General features: G+C 43.3%; 2 protein-coding genes across 2 annotated transcripts; one reads left to right on the forward strand and one right to left on the reverse strand.

Annotated features, from left to right (window-relative positions):
- Window positions 1–7,287: 7,287 nt before the first annotated feature.
- mesd (mesoderm development LRP chaperone) lies at window positions 7,288–11,653 on the reverse strand. Its single transcript, XM_070964314.1, has 3 exons — window positions 11,489–11,653; window positions 10,184–10,416; window positions 7,288–8,065 (listed from the first exon to the last, which is right to left on the reverse strand). The coding sequence occupies exons 1-3, from the start codon at window positions 11,642–11,644 to the stop codon at window positions 7,798–7,800; spliced, it is 657 nt and encodes a 218-aa protein (XP_070820415.1). The 5' UTR covers window positions 11,645–11,653; the 3' UTR covers window positions 7,288–7,797.
- A 3,364-nt stretch (window positions 11,654–15,017) lies between these two features.
- On the forward strand, window positions 15,018–18,317 carry tlnrd1 (talin rod domain containing 1). The gene has a single exon (XM_070970517.1). The coding sequence runs from the start codon at window positions 16,626–16,628 to the stop codon at window positions 17,688–17,690; it is 1,065 nt and encodes a 354-aa protein (XP_070826618.1). The 5' UTR covers window positions 15,018–16,625; the 3' UTR covers window positions 17,691–18,317.
- Window positions 18,318–22,896: the final 4,579 nt, after the last annotated feature.

Below are 22,896 nucleotides of genomic sequence, written 5' to 3' on the forward strand. Positions count from 1 at the left end.
GGGAGTTCAATCTCCGTGGAGGTAGGATAGATTTGTATGGTCCGTCCACACTATGAAGGGTTGAACAGCCCCCTCCAGCCAGTGCCGCCACTCCTGCAACGCCAACACCACCGCCAGCAGCTCCCGGTTCCCCACATCGTAGTTTCATTCCGCTGCAGTGAGTCGGCGGGAGAAGAGGGCGCATGGATGGAGCTTCTGATCCGCAGGCAGGCGCTGGGAGAGAACAGCCCCGACTCCTGAATCTGACGCATCCACCTCCACTATGAACTGCTGCTCAGGATCTGGGTGGATGAGAACAGGTGCGTTGACAAACATGTTTTTCAGTTTTTCAAAAGCTTTCTCAGCGTCATGAGACCAGGTGTAAGGAGTGTTAGTGGAAGTTAAACGAGAGAGGGGGGCTGCTATGCGGCTGTAGTCTCGAATAAACCTTCTGTAAAAATTGGCGAAGCCCAAAAACTGCTGCAGCTGCTTCCGGCTAGGAGGCACAGGCCATGCCTTAACTGCCTCAATTTTGGAGGGGTCGGGCCAGAACTGCCCCTTTTCCACCACATAACCCAAGAAATTAATACTCGAAACATGAAACTCACATTTTTCTGCTTTAACAAAGAGTTTGTTTTCTAATAATCTTTGCAGCACGTCTCTGACGTGACTGATGTGTTCCTCCTGAGTGCGAGAAAAAATTAGAATATCATCAAGATAAACAAAAACCACTCTGCTTAACAGGTCTCTTAAAACATCATTAACAAAAGACTGAAAAACAGCAGGTGCATTTGTTAACCCAATTACCATGTACTCGAAATGTCCCAGGTGTGTGTTGAAAGCAGTTTTCCATTCATCCGGATCCAGATTAGGTGGTAAGTGTTGCGCAAGTCCAACTTGGAGAAGATGCGGGCCTCGTGGAGGGGGCTGAATGCGGAGTCAATGAGTGGCAGTGGGTATTTGTTCTTTATAGTAATGTCATTAAGTCCAGTGTAGTTGATGCAGGGACGCAGGGTTTTGTCTTTTTTCTCTACGAAAAAAAACCCCTGCGCCGACCGGGGAAGAGGGTGGTCTGATCAGTCCAGCAGCGATAAAGTTATTTATGTACGTCTCCATAGCTTCTTGTTCGGGTTTAGTCAGGTTGTACAGTCTTCTGGTGGGAAGTGGTGCGCCGGGGAGCAAGTCAATAGCGCAGTCGTACGGTCAGTGTGGTGGAAGTGAGCAGGCTGAGTCTTTACTGAAAACTGCTTTCAAGTCGTGATAGTCGCTGGGAACGTTGGTCAAGTCAATTACCTCTGCTGCGTGGGAAGAGTCTGGACGTCTGGTGGGAACGGCGGACCGGAGGCAGTGAGCGTGACACTGCGCGCTCCAGTTCCGAATAGTGGCCGTGGCCCAGTCAATGTGCGGGTTGTGTTTCTTTAACCAAGGGATACCAAGAATCACAGAGGTGAGTGGTGAAGAAATTACATAAAGCTCAATGAACTCGTGATGGTTACTGGAGAGAGTCAATTTAAGAGGCTCTGTGTGTGACTATTTCGCTGATGCGGCTCAGGTGAGTCTCAGCGGCGCAGCCGGAGAAAACTCAACCCAGCTCCCATCTCGCTCTAAACTGCTGAGAAGAGAAGTGAGAGAGGAAACACAAGCGAAAACACAAAAACAAAGCGACCCAAGAGCACAGCCATAACATAAAACCTGTGCTGAATCACTGGTTGGCCTGGTTTCCGTGGAGATTGATTGATTATTTATTTATTTATTTATTTATTTATTTATTTATTTATTTATTTATTTATTTATTTATTTATTTATTTAGGTGTGCCTGAAACCAGTTCAATAAGGATTAAAGTCAGAAGAAAAGTTAGTGGTGATCACATCAATACTTGGATGGTCAGAGAAGAAAATGACTGTATCAATGACAAGAGACGAGTGTGATGTTTCCATACAAAGGTAATGGAAAGAATGCTGTTGAGGTACCCCAATATCACAGCTGGGCCTTGAGAGATCCCGGGTTTCTGTTCGAAGAAGAAGTGAGTTGCACACTACACGCCATGCTTCTTGTGAAATTATTTTTCTCCGCATATCTCCCATCCTCAGTCTGTCGATCCTCCATGGCAGACCAGACGACGCCGGCGCCCAGGGACAAGTGCTTCTTCGTCACCATTGGTCAGGTGGTGATCTTCTTGCATGTTTTTAGTGCAAACTCCACACAGAAAGGCCCCCCTTTTCCTCGAGCAGGCACCGAGGGCATGGTGGAGGACACGCCACCAGCGCCCACAGCGGGATTCAAACTGGGGACCTTCTAGCTGTGAGTGTTACCACTTGTGCCACTGTGCTACCCAAATATATTAATAAGAAGAGAACATCTTCAGATCAGACAGGGGGAATTGGAAAGAGCTTAATTATTGAGTAAAACTGTAATTATATATTCAGTTCCTTGATTGCTGGGAGTTTTTGAAGAGTCTTTGATGTTAAGTAGTAAAATAGTGACTGCTCTGTAATGTGAAACTGTGGTTGGGTTGGGTTGGGTCTGTGTTGATATTAATCAATTAATCAATCAATCAATCAATCAATCAATCAATCAATCAATCAATCAATCAATCAATCAATCAATCAATCAATCAAACTTTATTTATAGAGCACTTACAAAGGAGCAGCCCAAAGTGCTTTACATAAAGCAATACAACAAATAATAGACACAAGAGATACACATATGTACGCACGTACGCACACACAAACACACACACACACACACACACACACACACACACACACTAAAAACACTGAGGAAATTAAGAAAAACTGAAAACTGAGGAAAACTGAATCATTATTAAAACATGGTACCAGGAGTGAAAGGCAGGTCAAACTGGATGAGAAAAGTTGAAAGTACTGCACTTTCAATGCACCTTATGGCAGGTACAGGTTTCTCAGAATGCCATTTGGCATAATCTCAGCCTCTGAGATTTTTCATTGTGCCATGGACAACATGCTAGAGGGACTAGAAGGGGTCCGTTGTTATGTGGATGACGTGGTCGTCTGGGGCTCCACCCTTCAGGAACATAATGAAAGGCTGACAAAAGTGCTCCAAAGGGTACGTGAAAATGGACTGAAACTAAAACGTGCCAAGTGCCAATTTGGTGTGCAGGAAATAACATTTTTGGGTGACAAAATATCTGCTCGAGGTATTGAGCCTGATGAAAGAAAGATAAAAGCTATCCTAGGCATGCCACGCCCAACTGACAAGAAAGGTGTGCTGAGAGTGATGGGGATGATAAACTTTATTGGAAAGTTCATACCAAACCTGTCAGTGAGAACATCGGCATTGAGAGAACTCCTTCATGATTCCACAGAATTCAAGTGGACAGTGAGAAATGAGAGTGAGTGGAATACTTTGAAGACCACACTGACGACTGTTCCTGTGCTGGCTTATTATGATCCAACCAAGAAGCTGAAGATTTCCACAGATGCTTCAAAGGACGGGCTTGGAGCTGTCTTGCGGAAAGCTGAAGGAGATAGTTGGAAGCCAGTGGCTTATGCTTCCAGATCCATGACTAAGACTGAAAGCAGATATACTCAAATTGAAAAAGAGTGTCTTGGACTGACCTATGGACTGGAAATCTTTCATTGCTATGTTTACGGTCTTCCCACCTTCACAGTTGAGACAGATCATCGTCCTCTCGTGTCGATCATCAAGAAAAGCCTGAATGAGATGTCGCAGAGGATTCAGCGCCTCTCATGAAAATGCAAAGGTATGACTTTCAGTTGATATACACACCAGGCAAGCACCTAGTGTTAACAGATGCACTATCAAGAGCTCCAGAGGAGAGTCACGTGAGCTCCACTGAAAAAGAAGTGGAAAATAATGTTAACATGATAGTTCAGTCTCTGCCAGTGTCTGATGCTAAATCAAAGCAAATAAGTGAAGAGACTGCTTTAAACAGTGATAGAACACCTACAAAGTGGCTGGCCCAAGGGGTCCTGTCCAAAGTATCAGATCAGAGCTATGTGTGGCAAATGGACTGTTGTTAAGAGGCAATGGGATTGTAATACCACACAGCTTGAGAATTGAGGTGCTACAGAAACTACATGAGGGACACTTGGGAAGAGAAAAATGCAAAAGGAGATCCAGAGACACTGTATACTGGCATGGTATAAATAAAGACATTGAAAACATCATTGGACAGTGTGAAACATGTAAAAAGTACCAGAGCAAGCAGGCAAGGGAACCCATGATAATTCTTGATCTTCCCACTGAACCCTGGAAGAAAGTAGGAACAGATTTGTTTCACTGTAATGGAAAAGACTATGTGATAGTCGCCGATTACTACTCAAACTTCCCAGAAATTGCTCTGCTCACAAATGCAACTGCCAACAGTGTTATTACTCATGTTAAGTCCATATTTGCCAGGCATGGAATACCAGAGACTGTGGTCCGTGTTATAACTGCAGAGAATGGCAGCAGTTTGCAAAACAGTATGGTTTCCTCCATGTCACATCCAGTCCCTAGCATGCACAGGCAAATGGCAAAGCTGAAAAGGGAGTGCACATCATTAAGCAGCTTCTGAAGAAGGCCACAGACAGTAAGTCAGATCCTTATCTAGCTCTGCTGAGCTACAGGTCTGCTCCCCTTGACTGTGGTCAGTCCCCAGCAGAACTGTGCAAGCTGCACACTACACTGCCCTACTACATAGAGGTCAAACAGAGAACTGAGATTCAGTCAAAAATGGAGAACCTGAAATGGAAACAAATGCAGCGTTATGAGAAGTCAACAAAAGCTCTCAGACCTCTTAAAAAGGATGATGTGGTGAGAATCCAAGACCAGGATGCATGGAACAGAAAAGCTACTGACGTGAAAACAGAGGAAGGACATGTGTTCAGAAGGAACCGTCGCAACCTTATGAAAACCAAAGAGACTTTCCAAGGCACACTGTGTGGTGATGCAGATGGAAAGGATGCTGTGTCACAGGTCGACATGGTGCCTGAATTGAAATCTGATGGACATGTGCAGGTGGAGACAAGTGATGTTTCCACAGGGTTGCCTGTACTGAGGAGATCTGAACGTCAGGTCAAAAGACCAGTTAAACCAGTGTACTGGATGCTTAGGTTCTAATGTTAAATATTGTTTTTGTTTTGTTTTGTTTTGTTTTGTTTTGTTTTGTTTTGTTTTGTTTTCAAAAAAAGGAACAAACAAAAGAAAAATACAAATATGATGTATGGGTTTTAAAATGTGTTCATTTGTCTAAAAAGAGCTTGGTGCTAAGTGAAAGCATGTTAATATGTTCAGCAAAGACAAGCTGGAATTTACTACAAGTTGTTGTAAGTGTGGTTACAATAATTACGATTTATAGTGCTGGCGTCATGTAAGTGTGTTAAGGCATGTGTTTCTCATGCTCATTGTTAACAACTTCGCAGAAAGGGGGATGTGTTAGTGTGTCACCACCAGTAGTGACCAGCAGAGGGGGCCGGTGGTTGATGTAGGTCTTGGATGCACTCCTGTGGGGGTTATTAGTAGGTGTACCAGAAGTTAATAAAAAGAAAAGAATATGCGCGGTTAGCTCGTGAACACCAGACTAAGTATCACCATTTTACAAAGATGAACAAAACATGGTCAGATTTGCAAAACTGTTACTACTTAAGAAAAGAGGGAAAAGACCATCTGCATTTGTCTCGATATATTACAGCATACTGAAACCATAACTATCGATGGAGCAGGAATATCTCAGTGAGTTCAGAGTTGTCATTACTTAGTTTTGCATATGCTCAGTCAAAGATGGAATTCATTATCAGGACTGAATGTCAGGTTCCTAGTGACACCTGTGGACTGTGCCGGTAAAACATGTGTTAACAGACAGAGTGTGTTATATATACAGCTACATACAGTGCATCTCCACTTCACTTACTGATGAGTGCAGCCTGTCAACCAAGCTATGTGTATGGCTGATACCACTTCAATCAAATGAGCAGTTTTTTGTTTGTTTGATTGTTTTTTTCATCACACAAATACAAAAATGCTGAACCTCTCAATGACAAATGCAGAGTGAAGTTATTTCACTCTAACTGGTGCCATGTAGTCAGTACTGGCATCTGTGGGTCTTACCAGTGTGTCCTGAGCATTATTTCAAATGAGCATTATGAAACACTTCAGATGAATAATAACTGGGAACATAAGTCAGGACTGTGAATAAGTTAAAGATGCTCTCACTATTCTCCATTTATATTCCTCTAAAATGCCCCTTTACGCGATTGGAATCTCTGTCACAGACACACAAAACAATGCTCTCCTGCCCTCTGTTGGTCACATGTAAAATTACAACACTAAAAGCTCAGCATTATGCGACGTGTTTGATAGTTGGTACATCAGGGCTCAGGTTATCTGCTGGAATTCACTCTGGGCAACAGGTCACCCTCTGTCACAGCTGCATGTGGAGCTGGGAGAGATAGCCATATCTGTGTGCCACTTTCATATGACTATACTACATGGCCAAAAGTATCTGGTCACTCAAACATTTGCTCATGAAAGTGGAACATGATTGTGACACCATGGGCATTATTGTGCTGCTATAACAAAACCCACTCTTCTAGTTTCAAGCTTTGCACCAGATGCTGGAACATGATTTGCATCCATTCAGCCATAAAAGCATCAGTGAGGTCCAGCACCGATGTTGGGCAGTAAGTGCTCAGGCCACTTTGGTGGCACGGTGGACAGTGGCAACACTGTCGCCTCACAGCTAGAAGGTCCCAAGTTCGATTTCTGTCTGGGGCGCTGTGGGTGTGTCCTCCACCATGCCTTCGGTGCCTGCTGCTCAAGGAAAAGGGCCTTTCTGTGTGGAGTTTGCATGTTCTCCCTGTGTTCACCTGGGGTATCCTCCATAAAATACCCCACTAAAAACATGCAAGAAGATCACCACCTGACCGATGGTGACAAAAGGAACTGGGTCCCCAGGCGCCGCTGTCGGCTGGCAGCCCACCGTTCCTGGTCTGCCGTGGAGGAAGGACATTCCAGGATGGGTCAAATGTGGAGAAATAATTTCACAAAGCATGGCGTGTGCATGTAGTGTGTGCATTGTTGTGTAGTGATAATAAAAGCACGTCTCTTCTCTTCTTTCACAAAAATGATCTGTGGCACAATTTGTGTCACTTGCAAATTGTAGATACATTTGCGACTCCTACAGGATGCTCATGCATGGGTCACAACTACACTGACTACACTGCATGTAGTGCATCAGTCATTACAGGGAAGTCAATGTCAGCGCTACAGACTGGAGCTCCAGACGACATGTGATTCAAAACTCAGCAATGAAAGATATCTCATAGTTCTATTTAAAAAATTTATTTTCATATTTGGTGAAAAATCAAACAGAAAATGTGGATGCTGCCAACGTGAGCAAAGTCTAACACAGACCAGGACTTGAAGGTCTGATGAATGACTCCATGTTTAAAACAGAAAAGAAAACACTTCCTGTACCTAACATGGCTTCTGGCATAGAAAAAAGAAATGAAAAGGTCAATAATGCTTACCTTGAGTACCTTTCAAACAATATGTGGATGCATTGTTTTTCATTTACTGTGTATCAATCAACAGATAATAACTAAAACCACCAGACTGCACTGACATTACAACTGATTTGAAGAGCTCAGCAGTCAAGGCTCACAGACTCAACAGGATTTATTAGTTCACTCATGGCACTGACTGAACCATCCCATCTTCATGTGCTCCTGCAGCACTCACAAGTTTATTTCTCACCGATTGGACGGGAGAGTAATCATGTCTAAGACCAGAAGAAGAGAGCCCTGTGACTCATCCTCTCCCTCTGTGTTATTTCATCACAGCTCCTGTTTCAGATGACTGGCTCTGTTCCCCTCCAAGTCCGCCTTCTTGCTCTCTGTCTTCTTCTTGCTCTTCTTCTTGGTGTTGCCTTCATTCTGCTGCTTGTGTTTGGCGTTGTCCACCTTGGCAGCCTTCCCGGGGAACACCTGTCCCTCCACGGTGACGTCCACGCAGCGTTCCTGGGCCACAAGGAAGTCTTTCACCTCCCAGGCCATACTGCCATCCCGCAGCATGAAGATCACTCTGTTGGAGCCCACCACAAACCTGCAGGAGGACAGGTGGGTGAAATCAGGGGCAGTTAATTACTACAGACTACCTCTGTGCAATGACTAAGGAAGAGGAAGATAAGATGACTGGCTGAAGGGAATGAATCTGTGAATTCCTTTGAAAATAAATGAAACAGTCTGGAAGATCAACTGTATCCTGAAGATAAAAGTAAATAGAAAAAAATGAAATCATACATTGAAAGTAGTTGAGTGTCCTGAAAAGAGGCAGCCAATGAGGTGTGAGGGTTTGTGAGTGTTGTGAGTCTGACAATAAATGAATGGAGGATGAAAACTTAAAAGGTTGTAGATAATGAACTGACTCATACTGGGTTACAATATGAGAAATTCGAAAGATTAAGAAGAAGAATGGGAGAACATACTGTCCATGAAATAAATTGCTTTCCAAATTATTCCAATAGATTTGGTATCAGGTCATCAGAATGCAGCTGGAATAAAATGTATAAGCCATAAACATTTCAATTAAATTCAGTCTGGTTCTAATAGACTGCTAGACAAATTATCACCCACAAATAAAACGCACACACTGAGCTGACATTATGCTGACCAATATTGTGATTTTCATAATTTCCCTTGAAACACCAGAACATTCTGAGAGTCCTCACAGAGAGCTCCTAACTAAGCCTAAAAATTGCAGCTAAGTTTCCCAGCTTAGAGTGATTTAGGAAAATTCTCAGAGCAACTCTGAGCAAAGAAAGGACTGATACCTATCTCTTAGTGAGGAGGCATGATTGATCCCACTGCTGGGTATGACACATACACACAGAAGGTGTGACTGGATGATTACAAATAAATAAATTAATGACTGAAATCAAAAGGCCTTATCATAGAATCTAGTCTCTATTAAGACATGGTGGAATTATGAATACTATTTTACAGTATGTTATGAGCATCTGAATAAATTGGAAGGTATACTTTAAAAGCAGCCTGCAAAGGCTTTGGAAACACAGGCCAGATGCAGTTACTTGTTCACATGCTGACAGTTATCATGTTTCTTCCCTTACATTTATTCACCGTGAAGGTTTTAATAATTCATCTATTTGATAGATCTATTAACGGGGAAAAATGGCTCAGTTTTCATCAGTTTCCGTGATTGCAGTGTTATAGCATTGGGTGGGCGATGTGAGTGCACCTATAATGAGATCGGCCACAAACATTATCCCTACATGATCTAATCTGTAGCGTTTCATTAACTCTCTGTCATTTAGCGTTTCGAGAATATTTCTCTTTCCTCTTTCTCTTTCTGCCCTTTTTTCCTCAACTTAAAAATTATTAAGCTGTTGTATGTATATTAATGACATGATCGAAGTTCCATACTTTAGGTCACATGACGACAACTCCATTTGCCAATAAAGACCTTAAGATGCAGTTGAAAGTTGACAAAAGCTAGTAAATGGACTTTGAACATGAGCATGTGTCAATGTTTTGGCCAGTCAGGAACAGCTGCTATAATTTCCACAAACCACCAGGTGTCACTGTGCTCACTGTGTTTAATGCCTCAAAGCTTCACAAGCTGTACTCACAAATATTCTGAGGATACTCTCAGAGAGCCTCAGCTCCAGCCGACTGTTTGAGGGGTATTTCTGAATATACATTGTTTTCTTTTATATGTAGCCTAATTGTGAAGGTACAATTTCTTTTTGAGGACTTAATCAAATAAAGTATGGAAGCTTTATATTAAATTTGTATGGTGCCATTCTGTTGCGTTGTACCTGATAGGGCAATTTATCTTTTGAAAAAAATCTTAAACACGGGAATGTAAGAAACTGTAACATACTGTAATGTTAGTAATTAGTTATGAGAAATGAATGCTATTCTGACGTTTGTGTCTGTCTGTCTGTCTGTCTGTCTGTCTGTGTGTGTGTGTGTGTGTGTGTGTGTGTGTGTGTGTGTGTGTGTGTGTGTGTGTGTGTGTGTGTGTGTGTGTGTGTGTGTGTGTGTACTTCATGCCACCTCTGCATACATCAGTGTCCCACTTGTGTCACCTCTGTCAAAAACACATCACTGCTGCAGGCCAAGTTGATAAGAAGCAAAGCTTCTCTGAAAAGCAGCTCAACAAAGTTCTTGTGAATGTCAAATGAGCTGAGAGAGAAACTACCTCTGAACATCAAAGTTGGCATTGAAGAGGCTGCCCTGCCACAGGCCCGTGATCTCCTCTGTCTCCTTCTCAGTGGTATCCCCAGACACTGTGGCAAAAACCATCAAAGTCCTGCCCTTCTTGGAGATCTTGAGCAGCTCCTCTGGCTTGGAGGGGTCCACCTTGGTGAAATCAATGGGAGGAGGAGATCTCTTGTGCTCTGGGAGATCACCTTCCTCAATGTCATCATCCTTCTGTGGAACAAAGAGGAGAAATGATGTACAGTGAGTCATGAGAAGTTAGAATGGCCGACACATGATGAAACGCTGCATAATGCTCAACATCATCTTATCCAACCAGAAGAAAACTACGGCACTCAAAACAGACGAACCTAAAAGCACTAACAACAGTCAGCATCATCATATGAATCTCTATCATCTGTTGATGGTGTCTGAGCTTGAGAGATGTGGTCTCTGAGCACATTAAGTGTCAAATGAAAAGCTCTCCACAGTTTGGTCAATGTAGAATGTTACTATGCTTGTGTGTGTGGAGTCTTATAGAAAACTCCATACAGAGAAGCATGCTTAAATAGAAAAGTAAGAATTGGGTATTTTAAATTATGCTGCTCACACATTAATAAATGAGTATACTATATTCACTACAATAAGTGATATGAAGAAAGCAACGCTGGAGTATGTATAACATTCAAGTGAGTACTTTTTGTGCCCAGTACTCTTAGTTTTCACACTTCAGTACATTTCACTGCTAACACTTCTAACGTTCCGATTGCAGGACTTTTCATTGTGGCAGGACATTTTACTGTGTTACTGCTGCTTTTAACGAAGTGGGGGGTTAATATTTTTCCACCACCGAGACAACAGGTGGAGTTGTTGCTGTTTATGTTTCATGGCCAAAAGCCGCCAACTGCAGACATTTTATTTGAAGGCTTCTTGGAGGAGTATATTGTGTCGAATATAAGAATTTGGACAGACCCGGATTCCCCTTTTGTAAACAGTATACTTGTGTCGACAGTGAAGGCAGCATTATTTGAACGATTATCTAACTAGCAACTTAGCATTGCAACGCTATTGATAGATATTTATCTCCGGTACTACCACAAACCCATTTCATCATTTATCTCCCCTAGACACGATTACAAACATAGGACAAATTATTGTTGATAAACTGTTCTATTACCGTAGACAGTACGGAGTTGTATTGTACTGATGATGTGTGATCAGTTAATCACATACCTTGCTCACGGCTAGGCTAGTAGCTAGCTAATGTCTGAATGCTGACTGAATGAAAACCAACACTTTCACGTACCTCCCATTGTTCCAGGAGCCGTGCCATGTCAGCATCATTATAGTCTCGGATATCCTTCTTTTTCTTGGGTTGAACTTGGCTGTCAGTCGCTAAAATACAAAGCAAATACGTGCAGAACAGGAGCACTACAGATCTGCACATGAAGTCAGACGCCATGTCTACAGATGGTGTGCTCTGATTGGCTCTGGAGTCTTCTGGTCACAAGATGGGAGGGGCGTGTCAGAGCGATAAAAAGCTGACTGGTGGCACGCGGACAACATGAGGGCATTTCAAAATAAAGCCAGAATGATTCAAAAATAACATTTTCGCTCTTCTTCTGCTGGAGTGGTCATATTTCTTCTTAATGCCTCAACATTTTCTGTCCTTCTGATGTTGATTGTGAATGTTTTACACACATGCCACAGATAAAAGCATTTAAAAGTCTGTGTTACTTTAAAACATAAGTCACCTTTGTGTCTCTTGATTACCTTTCCACATACACACTCTGAAAACACTCAGGGTGGGAGGACAGGGTGGCTCCCTGATGTGTTTTTACTAGTTTTTCAGTAACAATGGAGCCACTGTACACAGACAGGACCTGCAATAGACGTTTCCTTATCCCTAATATTTATTTTATTTTTGTGTTCATGTGTTTAATTTTTTTTTTTTTTTGTGCACCATCAAAAAAAAAGAGCCAGTATTAGACTATTACATTAGTCTTAGTGTATCTTTCCTGCTACAATCCTAAAAAACAAAACTTTTTTTGTTTTTTCTCAGTGAGCATGTGGCTATGTGGCTATATCATGGAGGCACTGTTAGACAGCGGTGTGTGAAGGCCGGCGTTGCTCATGGGGTCGTGGAGATCAGAGATCAGCCGAGCTGACACAAACTGTAGAGCTGTTTCCTCTCTGGCCGACTCCACCCAGTGGCACTGTGCCCTGTGCAGCTGCATGCCCCACTGACAGCACAACAGCACTCACATTCACTCACAGTGAGTTCATCACAACCCCTTACCAAGAAGAAAAGAGGGTTTGTTACCATGAACATACCTGAGCTTCATCATTCCCTATATCCAAAATATAGAGACTCCATGAAAGGTACGCAAGCTATTCAATGAATAACACACACACACGCACGCACGCACGCACACACACACACACACACACACACACACACACACACACACACACACACACACACACACACCTCTGTCTGCTGCAATCTAGTTTCTTTGTCCACCAACAAAGAATCAAGTTTGACTTGATGGAATTTGCTCTACTTATCAAATACAAATCTTTAAATGCAAGATTGAAAAAATAAATCTAATAATTCATTCCAATTCTGTTGAGGAAGCCTCCCATTTAGAGAACTGACTGTGCATCCAAACTCCAGAAGGAATCAAAAAAGTCAGACAAACCAAAGTGATTCTTACAAGCACAAAGTAAAGTTCTACAAATAATCTCAAGTATGGCACTTGAAAAGTAACTTAATACCCCTGATCTCCAGGGGTTTTACTGCTCAGCTTACCTTGAGATACTCTAGGACCCTATGACATCACTGTTGGTTTTGGTTACAAGTGTAACAGAGCACATCTCTAACCACACCCAAGCACACCCATCAGCGATGCTGGCTATGGTCAGAGGTGAAAAAGGCTTGAAACTTTCAGCGAGGTACATTAAAGACTGATGTTCAGTCTGCTCTTATGTTAGTCTGAGTTCTTATTTCAGACACATGAAGTTATTTCCATTTCTGTGGTCCCAACTCTCCAATAATTGGTTTACAATGTTGATAAACAAAGACAAGCAGAAAATCCTGAATGAGAATGTTTGATATATTTGCTTCATAAATGCTTTTTACATTTAACTGACTGATCACATTTTTTGTTTCAGCCATATAGTTGACATTGTACAAGTTCATTCATACCTTCGATGTTTTTGTTTTTTTTGTTTTTTTTTTTGTCTAACACAACCCTGATTCAAAAATCACTGAAAGTGATGAGTTAATCCATCCAATATATTGTCTTGAGTCCATGTCAAAAAGGATTGGCAATATATCTCATTTGTTTTATATGTTTCACACAGTGTTTTATGGAATCAGGGTTGTATTTAGTTTGATAGAATTATACAAAATATCACACTGAAAATTACTGAATACAATTATCCAATTCAGTATAAAATAATTCAATTCATGACCATGATACAATGATTTATAGCACTTGTATCAGTTCAAAGAGGTCGATACTCTTGTTATAAACACTGTAAGAACATTCATGAGTCAGAATTTACAACATTATATTATATTACATTAGTGTCCTGTGAGGTCTTGGTGTCTTTTGTTAAAGAAAGTAGTCAGGAAATACAAACACAAACACAATATTCTGGCTTTCACACCACTCATTCTCCCTCAGTGCTCCATTAAATACAGTCCCTCCCATACTACAGCAGGATTGGTTCCCTTTTCTTCTTAGCACTTCCCATCAACTCTTATGATTGGATACCATTCACATTTGTATTTGCTTGTTGGATGTCGGCTCTGACATCATTATTTTAAACAGTTCCAGGATTGACAGTTCACAGCCCCTGAGACAAACCACAGTGTGAGGTTATGGAGCTGCACAATTTAAACTTCCCAAACATATCAAATGTGTAACTGTGTGTGTGAAATAACTGCAAATGTATCTATGGCCTACACTCCGCTTTTGATATTTAGCAAATGTCCTGTTTCCCAACTTTAAAAATCAACATAATTTCAAAAATAAGTTTGAGGTAAGCTTCCAGACTGAACAGGATGTCCTTAAAAAGTGTGAACACTGATGGAGTAAAGTAACTTGTATATTTGCTCAAGTGAGCTGGTGTACTTAACTTGAGTATTCCATTTACCCATGATTAGACACCTGTGGTTGCTTTACAGATTAGTATGTCATATACAAAACATAACATACAGCTCTTTGTGGCCAACAGTAGAAAGTAGTGAAAAGTTTTCTTTTTGTTGTATTAGACGGAGCAGCTGAAGAGAGACAAGAAGGGAAAGATTGAGGTGAAGACAAGCAGCAAAAGGCTGGCAACTTTTACTCCAGTAACAGACCACAATAATTACTACAGTAATATAGAACTACTACATCACTGACTGTAGCAGCTTCTAAAGATAGTGTTGTGACAGATGTATCTTCATATCTAGCTGTGAGCAGAACAGTAGCCATGATGTGAGAAATACTGAGGTGATGATTCATCCCCACATCCCTCAGAACATTATGACTCGTCATTTTTTTTTCCCAAATATTTGGATTTCTAAAACGGAAATGGCTCAATTACATATAATACAATTAATTACCAACATGATGGTCTAAATGCTGTTTTAGAGGAGCCAAGAAGTAATACAGTTTATACATAATGAGAGACCTGAACTGCCTGAGGTTCCCAGAGCGATATCGCGGCCTCGGTGACTCCAAATTGTTCCTCTTTGGCAACAAACGCTCTGCTTTTATTTTGAATGCACATGCTTCCGGTCTCAGTGTTGCTAGCTAAGCTAGCGGCTGACTTGACGCAGCAGGGATGTCTCATGGCAGCTCAGCGGCTAGACCTGAAAGTAAAAGCAGTCGTAAAACTCCTCGGAGCTCTCTGGCTACTGTGTGACTACAGTCTTCACCCGCGACGTCGTTAACGTGAGACAACAACCAGTTCACAGACATGGTGGAAAGCTGACCTGAAGCAATGGGCTACTTGTGCTGTTCCGTTGCTACAACTTTGCTCAGTCCAGCAGCCGTTCAGCCGCGACCACACCCTCCCTGCTTCCTCATAGTGCTGCAGCGGGAGCGCGCAGCACGACTTTGAATCTCTGGGAATAACGGCCACTTCTTCCAGCTACACTTACACTTTCGTGACCGTGAACCTGCCAAGACAAAGTGAGGTAAATTTCCGAAGGCTGCCGACTGGTATGGATATGAGAAGCGAGTCCCCACAGAGGACATGCGGGGCTACACAGTCTCTGGTCCCGAGTTAAGACGCGGAGGAGGAGGAGGTGGAGGGCGGACAGACGGACGATGCATATGGAGTCGAAGCGACCGGAACAACTGCTAGCTTCCAACCCAGGGCTGTGTCTGAAAAAGAAGAGGTTGAAAGTGGATCGAGGAGTGTGTGTTTTTGGAAAGTCGACCTCACGGTGGATTTGACTCGGGAGGACTCATGAAATGATGGTGCTGGAGGGGAACACAAGTCTCCCCGCTGTCCAGAAGAGCTGCCCGGGTGGTGCCCTGTTTGTGAGCAGCATGAGTTCACCAGGCCGGTCAAACTGTTTGGGAACCAGTCGGACGAGATCTCGGTGCTGTTTCAGGCGACTTGCTCTGATGCGAGTGGACACAAAATGATATCCTATTGATTTTAGTCCAAAAAAGACCATAAGAAAAGGCTTCTGACGTTACGAAGAGAGCACAGAGGCAGATGTAGTTCCAGGTGGGAATGGGTTATTGATTGAAAAGATAAGGAGCTTTTGACATTATTTGAATTATTCTCAGTCTGCACTTTGCCTTTTGAAGGCACCTCGGTGGCACTGCAGTTTGTGTGTGATTTCTTTTTTAACTCATCAACCTGTGAATTGTTCTGTTCCACAAAAACCTGGGACTACAATGACAATATTGACTTTTGGATGATTGTGTTCAGGGCATTTAAATTAATTTGTCAAGATAAGAGCGTAAATCTTATTACACTGATTATTCACAAGTCGCGGGGATTTTGATTGACTGTGTTATATTGTAAAATTACTAACAACCAAGGCAGATAACTGGGGATATGCCAGATCATAGTTGAGACTTTTATTGTAATATACATTAGAGACACATAAGTTAATAATGGAGATGTTATTCGAATATTAGTAAATGCAGTAATTGAGTTTTACTCTTTCTACATGTTTACATTGAGAATACATGTCCTGTGTGTCAACATATAATGTACAGTTGATGACCTATACTCTGAAGGAATTTTAAGAAGACTGTTTGGCCAGTTATTGAAAAGAATTTGTAAAAAGTAGTGAGGTGAGGCTCATTGGGAACCTTGGAAATGTCTTAAACAGCACAATGCAGTGTGCAGCAGCAGAAAACGGTAAATAACTGATCCCTTACAGAAGAGCAGTTTGACCCTCTCTCCCCTCCACTTCCCTCCTTATTATGGCTAGTGGTGGTTCTGGCAAATCGGCTAGCGAGGGATCAACCAGCACACCCACTGGCAGTTTGCAGCAGAGGAAGCGCCTCTCCTCCATCTGTGACACATGTAAGGGCAAGATGCAGCTGGTGGCCGACCTCCTGCTGCTGTCCAGTGAGACCAGGCCGGTCATGACCTCTGAAGGCGTGGCAGTGGCTGACACCTTCGACCAGTGCCGCGACACAGTCATCGCCAGGACTAAAGAGCTCTCCATTCTCACCCATGACATTCAGAGTCAGCTCAACATGGGCCGCTTCACTGAGGTGGGGGACCGCCTCTTGGAAATGGCTGACCTGGTGGTGTCTTTGACTGAGTGCTCAGCCCACGCCGCTTACCTGGCAGCCGTGGAGACCCCCGGCTCTCAGCCCTGCCTCCCGGGTCTGGTAGACCGCTACAAAGTGACCCGCTGCCGGCATGAAGTGGAACAGAGCTGCGGCCTCCTCCGGGTCACGCCCCTGCCGGACCTCACTCCCCAGCTCCTCCTCGAGCTCTCTCAGAACATCTCCACCAGCCTCAAGAATCTGACGGACATCTCGTCGCTGGCTAGCGAGAGGTCGAGGGACCGCTTTGCAAAAGAGCAGTTCAAACTGAGCGTCAAGAGCATGAGCACAAGTGGCACAGCCTTCCTGGCGTGTGTGAAAGAGGTGAAAACCCAGCCCAGTGAGCTGACCCGGAACCGCTGTGTCCTCTTCAGTGCCGCTCTGGTGCAGGCAGTCAGTGCCCTGGTTGGGTTTGCCACAGAACCTCAGTTCCTGGGAAGAGCTGCAAGTATCTCCACTGAAGGGAAGGGGGTACAGACTGCAGTGTTAGGGGGGGCCATGAGTGTGGTTTCAGCCTGTGTCCTCCTCACTCAGGGCCTCAGGGATGTTGCGCAGCATCCCGAGAGTAGCTCCAAAATGGCAGACTACCGTGAGCGCCTGCGTAATTCAGCATGTGCTGTGTCAGACGGCTGCACTCTGCTCACTCAGGCACTCAGAGAACGCTCCTCTCCAAGGACTCTGCCGCCAGTCAACTCTCATTCTGTGAATTAGTTTAGGACGAGGCAGCATGAGCTCCAGTCCCCTCTGTCCTATCCTGACGTACCAAAGAGACTCACTTGGGTTGTCCCTGTTCATCAGGTTTCGAGTCGGAGTGACATCAGAAGACGGCTGTCTGTGGGTCTGTTCATGTGGTTGAAGTGTGATAGAATGCAGAGAAGCACTAAAACAACCACTACAGGGTCTTTTGTTGCGCTGGATGTGACTCAAACCTTGTTAGAATGTGACCACTTGACCGCTCTGGGCTCGGCCCGGGCTCAGCAGACAGCCGCTCACCAACAGACTGCAGCCTTCAAACCTGAAAAGTTTACCTCAGTTTTCAGCTCCGGTGAAAACAACAGCCTTGATGATGGATGTAGCCTTGCTGTGTGAACCTATGGTTGGCTGACCTACTCGATAACATGTGCTTTGTCATATTGGAAAGAGTGATCTGAGTGTCTCGATGCTTGTTTTCTGTTTTGTTTTGTTTTTGTTTTTTCAATGTGTGAATTTTTATTTGGTAAAAGCTGCTGTGAGTGTGTGCCATAGGTTTTACACTATTTACCAGACTTCCTATAGTATTTTAAAGTGTTTTGATCATGCATGTAATGGAGTATTTATTTCAACTATTAAAATGTTGTTTCTGATATGCTGTTGTTTGGCTAATGTGCTTTGAAATGCTGAATAGATTAATATGATCTATTCACCCAAATAACAACAAAAACACCATGTTGTCTGTTCACTCTGGTGGTATCTGTCCATGTTTGATTTGTCCAGGTTTGGAGATAACTGTCTGCTGCCAGCCCAGTACAATGGAGGGAAATGAGCTGTGTGGTATTTCTGTCATTGAAAGACACCCAGTAAATGGTTTTATAAGATGGAACTATTGACCTCTTCAGTGGTTAGTAAACCTTGTAATCCTCAGAACATGCTGTCAGCAGTGTTGCTTTTTCTGTCAGATATCTTGAAACCTGGACAAATATCACCAAAACCTATCTGCATGCCTTGATACCACTAGATGAGAGACAGTAAATATGGACATTTTTTTGCAGTTGAAGTGAACAAACCCTTTCAGACAAAGTGATTGAACACAGAATGTTTTGTTCTGCTAAAATCATGGAATGAGGACATTGCTACAGAAGTTGTTTTGTTAATATAAGTATCACTAGTGCCTCCTTTTCAACAATAACTGGGAACACAAACTCAAACTGTCTGTGCAGCGTCATGTAGTGGTGGAAGAAGTACAAGTAGAGAAAAGTATGGAAGTGTCAGTAAAATGAAGAAATCATTAAAAGCAGGACTCATTCTCCAGGAAGTTGTTCCTGTGAGTGTTACATTGTCAGATTATATTACTGGATCAGGATCATTATTACTGATGCATTCCAGTGCACGTAGCATTAAGAGTAGTCACAGATTGAGGTGGAGCTCATTTGAACAACTTCAGAGTTAGTTGGGTGGTTTTATCTTAAACCCATCATTTTACAAGTCTATTCTATGTTTTGTGTGTAAAATCACTATCGAGTAGCCACTAACTACTGTTTTCAGTGGTAGTGGGTTAAAAAATCAATATTTTCCTCTGAAATGTAGACGTGCAGAGTATAAAGTATCATAAAATGGAAATGCTTGAGTGAAGTACAGTACTGTACTGCGTTGTAGTCAATTTTCCACCACTGACATCTACACTAGTACTGTAACAAGAGGCTGACTTAACAAGTTGATCAACAGAACATTGACAACAATTTTGACCATCCTCATCAATCGAAGCATAAATGCTTTTCATAAAAGGATAAAGGATAGGATAGCATAAAAGGTTTCAGCTTCTCAAATCAAAGAATGTTTCTCTTCTTTGTCATGGTTTTGAATATTTTTGCAATTCCACTGTTGATCAGACAACACTAAATATGTGAAGTGCAGGAAATAGCAGGTGTTTTTATTATTAACTGGTTAATTAATTAAAAAAAAAATTGAGGGGTTCTGAGATGATAAAAATAATTATTTGCTGCCCCAATCGACACATTGTGATGGTTCTGTGTTTCAGAGCCTCCATGCATCAGCTGGACCTGAGATCATGCTCCTCTATCAGCAAACAGCCAGCTGAAGTGTTGTTGAGCAACACACTGACTCCAGGCCAGCTCCAGCCAGTTACTCTGTAGCCAACTTGACCTTTGACCTCCCTGCAGTAGAGGAAATGGAGCTATCACATGAATAGTTTACCTTGTGGGATTTTCACTGTCTTCTAGTCAAAGAGCCAGAATTTCCTGCCTTGTGTTTCAGGTAGTTCTCATCTGCAGACACTTAGCAGGCTGAATGACTGCTTGGTACGCTGACAGTATATTCTTATTGGCTGTGTGCTTTCTGTTTACATTCTCAGGTCATATTAGTCTCAGGTTGTGTCAAGCCCTTTTTACAGAGGACATTTTGACATGTGACAGTGTAAATAACAGGATAGAGTGTCTGTTAGCACCTGGGTGAGAATAATCACATGGTATCTATTCAGCTATTTACACTGGTCGCCAGGTGAGCAGGTTGTCCGAACACAGGGAGGAGGTCATGGTACATGAATGAGTCAAACAGGACTTTCACTCAGGAGACTGAGGTAGGTATGAGTCCTTATTTTCAGTTTTCAGTTGCAGTTTGGTTAGCATTGTTGGCCACAGAAACCTGCATGCTAATAGCATCTGCCTTAGCTTAGCATCAAGACTAGAAGCAGGGGGAAATGCTAGCCTGGCTCTGTCCAAAGGTCAAAAATACACCTACCTCTAAAGCTCACCGATTAACACATTTCTTGTGTTTAATCTGCACAGAAACAGAAATTTTAAAACAACAACTTGTATTTGGGAAGTTATGGGCTGTGTTTTCTGAAAGAGCAACAGTTTAATAGATTTGACTCCTGGACGACCATCATCAATCACTCCCCACTCCCCCCCGCCTTCTCCCTCTCCCCCTCCTTCTCCCCCTCCTTCTCCTTCTCTTCCTTCTCACACCCCCCATCTTCCTGTGTGAGCCCTCTGCACACCTCCTCAGACTGCCAGACTAACTTCACTCACCAACCAGAGGATTACACCACACCTCCCCCACCTGTCACCTCCACAGTGTGCTTTACAATTTCCAATTTCCAATTTCCCCTCGGGGATCAATAAAGGAATTCTGATTCTGATTCTGATTTACTGCTGACCAGGTGAGAAGACAGCTGATGAGACTCCACTCTAACAAAGCTCCAGGCCCTGATGGTGTCAGCCCCAGGGTGCTCAAAGCCTGTGCCCCCCAGCTGTGTGGAGTTATTCAACATGTCTTCAACATGAGCCTAAGTCTCCAGAGGGTCCCCATGCTGTGGAAGACGTCCTGCCTCGTTCCTGTGCCAAAGACATCACGGCCCAGGGCCTCAAAGGACTACAGACCTGGCACTGACCTCCCACATTATGAAGACTCTGGAGAGACTCGTCCTGGAGCAGCTCCGGTCCATGGTCAAGCCACTGTTGGACCCCCTCCAGTTCGCCTATCAGCCCCGACTTGGAGTTGAGGATGCCATAATCTACCTGCTCAACCGTGTCTACGCCCACCTGGACAAGCCGGCGAGCACTGTGAGGATCATGTTTTTTGACTTCTCCAGTGCGTTCAACACCATTCGTCCAGCTCTACTGGGTGACAAGCTGACAGCAATGTGGGTGGACACCCCCCTAGTGTCCTGGATTGTGGACTACCTGACTGGCAGACCACAGTATGTGCGTCTGCAACACTGGGGCCCTGCAGGGGACTGTTCTCTCTCCCTTCCTCTTCACCCTCTACAGCACGGACTTCAGCTATTGCACAGAGACCTGCCATCTTCAGAAGTTTTCTGATGACTCTGTGATAGTTGGATGTATCAGTAAGGGCGATGAGGATGAGTACAGGGCTGCTGTGGACAACTTTGTCACATGGTGTGAGCAGAACCATCTGCAACTAAATGTGGCAAAGACTAAGGAACTGGTAGCGGACCTGAGGAGAACCAAGACACCTGTGACCCCTGTTTCCATCCAGGGGGTCAGTGTGGACATAGTGGAGGATTACAAGTACCTGGGGGTTCATCTTGACAACAAACTGGACTGGGCAAAGAACACTGACGCTCTCTCTAGGAAGGGCCAGAGTCGTCTCTATCTTCTGAGACGACTGAGGTCCTTCAACATCTGCCGGACTCTGCTCAGGCTGAGGATGGCAGATGCCAACAGACTCAACAAACTGATCTGCAAGGCCAGTGACATTATGGGGATGGAGTGTGACTCTCTGACGGTGGTGTCAGAGAGGAGGACGCTGAAGAAGCTACGGACTATCATGGACAACGTCTCATACGCACTTCATGATGTGCTGGTCAGGCACAGGAGTACGTTCAGTGAAAGACTCATACCACCAAAAAACAGGACTGAACGCTAAAGGAAATTATTCCTGCCTGTGGCCATCAAAGTGTACAACTCCTCCCTCTGAATGGCCCTTGGACTTTCACTTTCACTGTCTGTTCTGATGTATATTTTCCAATTTCAATTTTTGCACACCCACTTCAATTTTGCACATTCAATGTTCAGTATATATAGAAATTTTAATATGTATTTTCCATTTCTTAGTATTAATATTCTGTTTTTTTTTCTTTCTTTCTTTCTTTCTTTCTTTCTTTCTTTCTTTCTTTCTTTCTTTCTTTCTTTCTTTCTTTCTTTCTTTCTTTCTAATTTTATTCAAATTCTATAATTCTATCTTGCATGGAGCACTGCTACAAAAAACAATTTCACCTCGGGGATCAATAAAGGAATCCTGAATCCTGAATTTATCCATCCACACTTCGTTTCAGTGCAGATATGGTCAGTGAGCACAGGTTTTAGTCACTGCATGCAGCTGTTGGTCAGAAATAAAAATTTCCAGCATGTACTGTAAGTCTAAAGCCATAAATTGTCACTTTTACATTTCTGTGTGTTGAATCTGTGTACTGATTAAACAAACAGGATACACAATGTTCATCAGTGAGCATTAGAGCTGTGGATGGGAGTATTTCTTAACTTCGGGCAGAGCTTGCTAGCTGTTTTCCCTGCGCTTCCATTGATCATGCTAAGCTAGGCTAACCACATCCAAACCAGGTAGGCTAACCTGGTAGATTCTGGCTGTGAAAGGCAGCCAGAATCTACCAGTCCAATGGTCTGCTGGGCATTCAGTCACTGATCTGTGCTCTGCTGATATGGTGGTGTCCAGTAGAATTCAG

Source organism: Chaetodon trifascialis, chromosome 1 (assembly GCF_039877785.1).
Source record: "Chaetodon trifascialis isolate fChaTrf1 chromosome 1, fChaTrf1.hap1, whole genome shotgun sequence".
NCBI lineage: Eukaryota > Metazoa > Chordata > Actinopteri > Chaetodontiformes > Chaetodontidae > Chaetodon > Chaetodon trifascialis.